The sequence below is a fragment of the Zingiber officinale genome, chromosome 6B (genome assembly GCF_018446385.1).
Source record: "Zingiber officinale cultivar Zhangliang chromosome 6B, Zo_v1.1, whole genome shotgun sequence".
Taxonomy (NCBI): Eukaryota; Viridiplantae; Streptophyta; class Magnoliopsida; order Zingiberales; family Zingiberaceae; genus Zingiber; species Zingiber officinale.
Window position 1 is genome coordinate 52,162,126 of NC_055996.1, and position 8,646 is coordinate 52,170,771.

The following is an 8,646-nucleotide window of genomic DNA, read 5'->3' on the forward strand; positions in this document are numbered from 1 at the left end:
CTATTATAACTATAAAGCAAATCAACACAAACCCAAAACCTAAAACTCAAGTCCAATAATTCAAGGGAGGCTCTAAACTAGTTGGCACCTCTAAAATCAATAACTTACCTAAGAGGGTAATTATACTAGTCTAAACAGGGACAAAAGTTTAACTTGATAAATGATACTGGTGAAGTTTTGGATGATAGTAGGTTAGGAAACTCTGCCTATGTATGCCTAGGAAGATATGACTTCGACCTGGTGCATTTGACTTAGTGGAACTAACTGAAGTTACCCCTTACGAATCCTAACTAGTTAGACCAGAGATTTGTATTAAGTTCAGTGGATGAAACTATTTGAAAATTTTTGATGGTGTGGTTATTCTAATAATGTCCAAGTGACTCACCACAGCTTAAATGTTTATCTAAAGAATCTCTATTTGTTGAAACCAAAGCTAAACTTGAATCTAAAACAAAGTTAAATCCAATCCTAAAATTCAACATTCATCTCACAAAATTATAGGATTCCCTAATTAAAAATGTAAATTGGGTGAGATAATTAATGATCCACAATAAAATTAAATTAAAAATTAAAATTAAAATTAAATTAAATTAAAAATTAAAAATAAGTTAAATTAAAATTAAAAATTAAAAAAATTAAATTAAATTTAAAATTAAATTAAAATTAAAAATAAGTTAAATTAAATATTAAAATTAAATTAAAATTAAGTTAAATTAAAATCAAATTAAAATTAAATTAAAATGAAAATAAAAAAATTAAGTTAAATTTAAATAAAAATTAAAAAAATTGAATCGAATCAAAATGAATTAAAATAATGACTTCCACCTTTTATAGGAAACCATGTGGATATTAAACAATAATTGTTCTACATACATGACTGGGGATTACACCAAATTCATTTAACTCACATACAAAAGCTTAGGAATGATTGCTTTTGGAAACAATGGCAAACTTAAGGTAATTGGAATAGGTGATATCGAACTCAAAACTGACTTTATTATTAAAAAGGTATTACTTGTTGATCCTATCTAAAATCTACGAAGATGAGCACTGGTTCTTATGAATGACGATGACCTCCGATAAAGATGAACTCCCAAAGATCCGAAGAAACTCCTCAATGCTCCTGCGTACAGTGAGACGAGCCAACAAAGCATTAGTGACCTAAGACTGGGGTGGGGATCCCTGACTAGGCCCTATGACGCTCAAGTTAGTTCCTCTCAAAGTTGGAAGAAGAAGAAGAATAGTAACTGAAGTGAAACAGAGTTTAGATGCTAAAACTTACGTACCTTGCCAATGGAGAGGATCCCCCCTTTTATACTACCTCACATGACCTCCATAGTCGTGAAGTGGTCCCCGGTTCGTTAGGGTTTGTTAGGAGATGAAGTCATCTTCTATACTTCGTGCAATAATCCTTTGAGAAATCTTTTCTGTACCCTAAATGTACCCATTTTGTAGTTTATGACTTGTATTTATAATGAGAATACGTCATTATAACTGAAGAAGCTTCTAGAAGATATTTCTCGCCAAATATTCTGTTGAGCATGTTTCGGCCGGTCATTCAAGCCGGTCATATGTTAGGAATACTCTTTGTTGAACATGTCTCAGCTAATCGTTCAAGCCGGTCGTATATACTGTTAAAAATACCTCCTGTTGAATATGTCTCGGTCGATCGTTCAAGCTGGTCATATGTTAAGAACACTCTTCATTGAATATGTCTTGTCCGGTCGTTCCCGCCGACCATATATTAGGAATGTATCATAAGGCTAAGTAACTTTATGCTCAAGCGGGTTTTGCAGCCCGGTCAAACATATATGAGCGCGTGGGTTCTCGCTCGGCCTGCGGTCGGCCGGTAATATGCTAGAAGTCACACAAAAGGCTACGTACCTTTGTATTTGGGCGAGCTTTGCTCGACCGAGAATATATGAGCACGCGGACGCTCGCTAGGCCTTCGGTCTGTCGATAATAGGCTAGAAGTCACACAAAAGGCTAAGTGTCTTTATGCTTGGGCGAGCTTTGCCCGACTGAGCATATATGAGCACATGGACGCTCGCTCAACCTTCGACCGATCAATAATATGTTAAGAATCATATAGAAGGCTAAATACTTTTATGCTCGGGCGGGCTTTACAGCCTAGTCAAACATATATGAGCACGTGGGCGCTCACTCATCCTGCGGTCGATCGGTAATAGGCTAGAAGTCACAAAAAATGCTAAGTGTCTTTATGCTCAAGCGGGCTTTGCCCGACCGAGCATATATGAACACGTGGACGCTCGCTCGGCCTTCGGTCGGCCAGTAATATGTTGAGAATCATATACAAGGCTAAATGCCTTTATGCTCGGGCGGGCTTTACATCCCGGTCGAACATATATGAGTACGTGGGTGTTCGCTCGACCTACAATCGATCGGTAATATGTTGAGAATCATATACAAGGCTAAATGCCTTTATGCTCGGGCGGGCTTTACAGCCCAATCGAACATATATGAGCACCTGGGTGCTCACTCGGCCTGCGATCGGCTGGTAATATATTGAGAATCATATACAAGGTTAAATGTCTTTATGCTCGGGCGGACTTTACAATTCGGTCGAAGATATTTGAGCACGTGGGTGCTCGCTCGGCCTGTGGTTGGCTGGTAATATGCTGAAAATCATATATAAGGCTAAGTGTTTTTATACTCGGGCGAGCTTTGCCCGGTTGAGCATATATGAGCACGTGCGTGCCCGCTCGGCTTGCGATCCACCAACTATATACCTTCCCTATCTTTCTTGACCTAAACCTTTCCTTCACTCGCCCGGCCGATCTATCATAACTCGTATCACTAGCCTCCCACTCAAGTATAGTCGAAGGAGGTATAGCCGACTGACTAGACCTAAGTCTATTTTTACCCTTTTGATATTTATTGTAGTGATCCCGTGACACCCTCTATAGTGATCTCACGACACCTCTAGCACATATCTTGTAACGAAGTTAAATTGAGGTGTGATCATAACTTCTGCAATATCAACCTTTACTCTCTCTTGCTTCACTTTCCTCTAGAGATATTATTGAGAGTTATGGCTTCGGATCTTCCTCTCTGGGATCAACTATTATCGGAGAAGAAAAGTCTTTGGCTGAGGCTATGCAAGCCTTAGATCTACATCATTTGCATTAAAGAGAGCTAGAGGTATGTCTACTAGCAGCTCAGTCTCAAGTTCGATCGGAAGTGACTTTGAGGGACAACTTATTTGGATTTAAAGCAAAAAATTGAGGAGTTGGATGATCTGAAAGCTCAACATGTCTCAGAAATAATCGTTTTAACTAGGAAGGTTCATGTAAACATATCTGATCACAAAATTAAAAACCCTAGTCTATCTGGCTATTATGATATAGCAAAAACCATTAAGACTGTAAATGAATCGAACATACGTGAATAAACTTGACATTCAATTTGAAAGTATTTATTTATATTCATTCAATATACATAAAATAAATTAAATGACTAAAAATGAAGAACTCATTAAATTAAACTAGCAAACTTGAGCACATATGTGATCAACTTGTAAATATTTGTGAAAATTATTCATGAATAATATTCATGAACAATATTCATGAATAAAACTCTTATCAACATATTAAATAAATAAATAAATTTAAAATGATCAAACATGTTTATGTTATCAAGCTCAATAACTAACCAAATAAGTTTAAAATGTAAAAATTTCAAATAATCAAATAAACTTGAATTGAAAGTTCAACAACATTAAGCGAAACAAGCTCAAGTTAAAAAAATTAAGATAAACTTGAACAATTATTTTAACTACTTTGTTCATTTAAGACTTGGCTTGACTCGACTAGATAATCTTATCAAAAAGTATGAACACCATAAAATTTAAATTGACTTAGCTCATCTACGGCCCTACAAACCCCAACACAACTTATCCTATCTATAAAACAAAAAGAACCATAGAAACCTTAGCTTAGGCAGCATTACCATTTATACAATTTTGGATTAGACAATCTAAATGCTACAGTACGCGGTACATGTTCATATCTTGCTACACATGCGCATACATTTACAAGCACACATGTCTCTCTGGACACGCCTATACATCACATATATAGTAGATGACAAAAGGGTCTTTGAACGCCAGGCATATATGATGGAGAAGCGATGCACGCATGCAGATATATATACATATATAGACAAATGACTTCAAGCAGTTGGGTAGGAAGCTTGCATGGCGATACCACACAGCCCTTCCTTAGCATCCACGTCCCTTTCCATCCTTATGTAGCCGTTCTCCCCCCAATCGGCACCCCAAGAATTCTTCACCAGCCAGTACTTGCTGCCATCGCTCGTCGCGCCGTAGCCCACCGCTGTGACGCCGTGGTCGAGATCAGTTCCGCATTCCCCCGTGAAGACGCCGCCGTTGTAGAACTGGAAGGCCGATCCGCTGGCCTCTATCGCCACCGACACCGGCTGGTGGGCCACGGCCTTGCGGAGCGCCGCCTCATCGTCAGCAGGCACGTCCTCGTACCCACTGATGGCGGCGGCGGAGGGGGAGGATTTCTGCTTGCTGCAGGTGCCGTCGGTGGCCTGGTAAGGGTACTTGGTCTCGGTGGCGAGGCCGCCGTTGTTGATGATGAACTCGAACGCGTTGTCCATGAGGCCGCCGTTGCAGCCTTGGTCCTCGCCGTGGACGTCGCAGTCCACCAGCTGCTGCTCGGAGAGAGAGATCAACTTGCCAGCGGTGAGCTTGGTGATGCCCTCCATCGCCGCCACTGCCGAGAACGCCCAGCAACATCCTGTTTTGCTCGAGCAAACGAATTAGATTCCGTTGGAGCAATAATTAACTAAATTATTGTTCCTCCAAATTATGCATACCACACTGCCCTTGATCTTTGATGGGAGTGACTGCTCCTTTGGTCCTCCAGTCGACGCTCTTCGGCGTCGCGGACACGTTCTCGTACATGAATCCTCCCTTCCTGATCGGCTTCGCCGCGATCATATTCTTGAAGCCAGTGTAGGAAGATTTGAACTCCTCGTTGGTCATGTCGGCGAACTGGTTGATGCCCAGCGAGTACTTGTGCTTGCCGGCGGCGTTGAACGAGTCGATGAGCTCGACGTTGGACTTGAAGATGTCGAAGCGGCGCTGCTTCTCTGCGTCATCGCGGTAGACGCGCCCGTGCTGCGCCATCCACCGCTCGTGCCTCTCTGCCATGGACATGCTCTCTGGATAACTTAGCTTGCGCCCCCAAGCGGTGCTTGATATTACAGCGAACAAGGCCGCCAAGACGAGGCATTGCTTCACGGTGAAGGCGGCGGCTGGAATTCTACCCATCAGCTGCTCTCGAAACGCTTTTACAAGTGATTAATTAATCAGTTAATCGATCAACTAATTCAAGCTTAGTGAGAGATTAAGCGACGGGCTTCGACTATTTATAGATCTGCTCTGTTCTGCTTGTTCTGCTCTGTTCTTGCTGCTTGCCGTGGAATACGTTGCGTTGCGAGATTAATTTAATTGGAAGACTCCGTAATTACTGGATTAATCGTGATCGAGATCCAACAGGCGTCTCTTCTTTGCGAAGATCGTACGCAGAGTTCTGTTCTTGATTTGAGACGTCGATAATTAGTTAACATTTAACAATTAATCGGAGTTATTCATGGAGCATCCAGTGAAAGGGACTTCAAATAGTTAGAAATCCGAGCTAAGGCTTAGATATGGAAGACGAACATGAAGAGGATGTGCTTCGAATGAAGGAAGTCACTCCTACACCAGAAGACAGCTCGAATTATAACCGAGATCGTTCAGGAGATATTACCGCAACAAGCAACCCCGATTCCACTTCCTATAGTAACACTAGAAAGGATGTTATTCTACGCTGATCCCGTCCGGAAGCTGAGTCGGACGGTGACTGACTGTGCTATCCTCGAGGTTGACGGAAAGTCGTTGAGATGCCTAGTTGATCTGACCCCTCCTGGAAAAGTTTCCACGGCCCCTCCAAGGGATCGACGAGCAATGAGCCCTAGACCGTTAGCATATTTTCTGACATGCGGTGATTATTCTCTGATAGGTTATTACGATTCTCTGGCTCGATTGTTGTATAATGTGTATCCGCCCTGGTCTGTTAACCTTGGCCTGGATCCTCGTACCCGTAAATCTTGACCTATGGGCACAAACCTGCATTCCCTGGCGCATTCCCTGACTTGTGTTTATCTCCTCGTAAATCCAGATCTGTGCATCCAACCCTACATTTGCCATTCGATAGATCCTGGTAAATCCAGACCTGCGCTTACCGCCCTGCTAGTCGAGGCCTTTGCTTGTCACTCCTTAAGTTTTGTCCTGTATGCATGGCCTTGCTCCGTATTTTACCCTGTAAGTCCGTAACTGTATCTTATATGCCCTAACCTGTACGTCTTGATCTGTGTCTCCTGTTTTGCTTGTCTTATCTCGTGAGTCCTAATATGTAAGTCTTGATCCATGTCTCCCGTTATGCCTGTCTTATCTTGTGAGTCCTGACCTGCGAGCCTTAAGCCGTCTATCATAACCTGTACGTCCTGATCCGTATATCACGACCTCTACATCTTGATCCGTGCCTCCTGTTATGCTTGTCTTATCCTGTGAGTCCTGACCTGCGAGCCTGAAACCACCTATCATAACCTGTACGTCCTGGTTCATATATCCCGCCCTGTACGTCCTGATCCGTGTCTCCTGATCTGTACGTCTGAATCCGTGTCTCCTGTTATGCTTGTCTTATCCTGTGAGCCCTGACCTGCGAGCCTTAAGCCGCCTATCCTAACCTGTACGTCTTGGTCCGTATACCCCGCCTTGTACGTCCTAATCCGTGTCTCTTGACCTGTACGTCTTGATCCATGTCTCCTGTTATGCTTGTCTTATCTTGTGAGTCCTGACATACGAGCCTTAAGCCGCCTATCATAACCTATACGTCCTGCCTTCCAAGTTCCTACTGGCCCTGTAGGCCTGACTTCTGAATGCCCCATAAGCTCAACCATGACCGCTCTGTAATTCTGACCTTTGGCCTACACGTGGGCTGGCCAGCCTTTTGACCGCCACGTAAGCTTGACTTCTGCCCTCCATATAGGCTTGACTTCTGACCTCCACATTGGCTTGACTTCTGACCATCCCTTAAACTTGACTTCTGACCACGTCAGCTATCCGACTGCTCCATCATACACCGTATCACAAGCCTTCCCCTCAAGTATAGTCGAAGGAGGCTCTAGTCCGACTGACTAGACCCAAGCCCTGTTCTTACCTGACCTGGCCTTTGTGTCTCTTTGGCTACTGACCCTTGCTTGTATGTCTCTTTAACTGCTAGCCCCTTTCCTAATACTCCACTCAGAATTATTACCTTCCATAAATGCTAATGATAGGTGGTACTTTCCCGCATGCGCATTCGTTCTCCAACCCTTGATTATGCCAATTTTCCATAAATGACACACTTTCCTAAATGTCTTTGCGTGCTCCAAGATTCACTCTTCACATTCCTCTCTTTAAAAAGGGGTCGCATACACTGCTGCCTTCACTTTCCTTAGGCACCCTTCCTCTTTGCTCATGGAATCAGATGAGATATCTTCTCTGCGTCACCAACTCACTCATTTGACCTAGTTATTAACTCTTAAAGATGAAGCCTTGCTTCATATGATGCAGAGTAGGGACCTTCAGTCCTCTTTTCGCCAAGAAATGGAAGAACTCTGGCTGTCGGCTAAATCCAGGACTCGAGCTGAGGCAGTTCTAAAGCATAAGGCCCATTCAGACCTAAGGAGTCAGACTCATTTTATTGCCTACCTGAAGTTGAAGCACGAGGACACTGTAACCCTCCTGCAAGAGGAAAGTTGGATAAAGCATGAAATCATTGCTCATCTACAAAGCAATCTCCAACGTATCAAGGAAGAACTGGCTCAAGTGCAAGCTCATCTGGCGAGGAAGGACCAGGCCTCTCGATCTTGTCATAATGTGAACTCTTAAAAGATGTTCCTCCACTATTACTAAATAAACAGTGTTTTTCGCATTATCTGTCTATGAGGGTGTGAGTTTGTACTCCCTTGCTTGTCCTTCTATTATTATATTCAATTGACTCGGATTCCCCAGAAAATTCTCTAGAAGGAATAATTTAAAAAGAATAATTTACATACCAAACCTTTTTCTTACCGCAAGGGTTGAAGAGTCATGGCTCATACGGGCGCGCTTTCTTATAGCTTATATTTGAACTTGTAGCTCAGATTTGAAGTGAAAGTATAACATACAGACTTGTTGAGCACGAAAGCATGTCCCCTTGTGGCTCGTACTGAGGCGAGAGTTGGGGACACTGACCTGAAATGTCACGTCCCGGAGGAGTTCCTGTCCGAAGAAATTTCAGGAGCATCTCCCCTGTACGGCGGACAATCTGAAACTTTCTACATCACCATATACCTCAGCCACATGCGGCTGGAAAAAAATAACAATAATAAACAAACAATAACACAGACATCCACGCAGTTTATATCAATTTCAGCCTCTGGCTGACACAACCACGCAGTTAAATAGTAAACAAACTGAACAGTGATAAGCAGACTCAAAACCAACCCTACTCCACTACACTCATAAAACTCAAATCCGATAATAAAATCAACTCACCTCTTCTGCCATCCAGGCAGGCATGTAGTAAA

At 42.7% G+C, this 8,646-nt stretch overlaps 1 protein-coding gene across 1 annotated transcript; it reads right to left on the minus strand.

The window, feature by feature from the left end:
- Positions 1 to 3,997: 3,997 nt before the first annotated feature.
- On the minus strand, positions 3,998 to 5,370 carry LOC121990174 (senescence-specific cysteine protease SAG39-like). Its single transcript, XM_042544372.1, has 2 exons — positions 4,864 to 5,370; positions 3,998 to 4,784 (listed from the first exon to the last, which is right to left on the minus strand). Exons 1-2 carry the CDS (start codon positions 5,318 to 5,320, stop codon positions 4,192 to 4,194), a joined length of 1,050 nt encoding a protein of 349 aa, XP_042400306.1. The 5' UTR covers positions 5,321 to 5,370; the 3' UTR covers positions 3,998 to 4,191.
- Between the last annotated feature and the right edge of the window lie 3,276 nt (positions 5,371 to 8,646).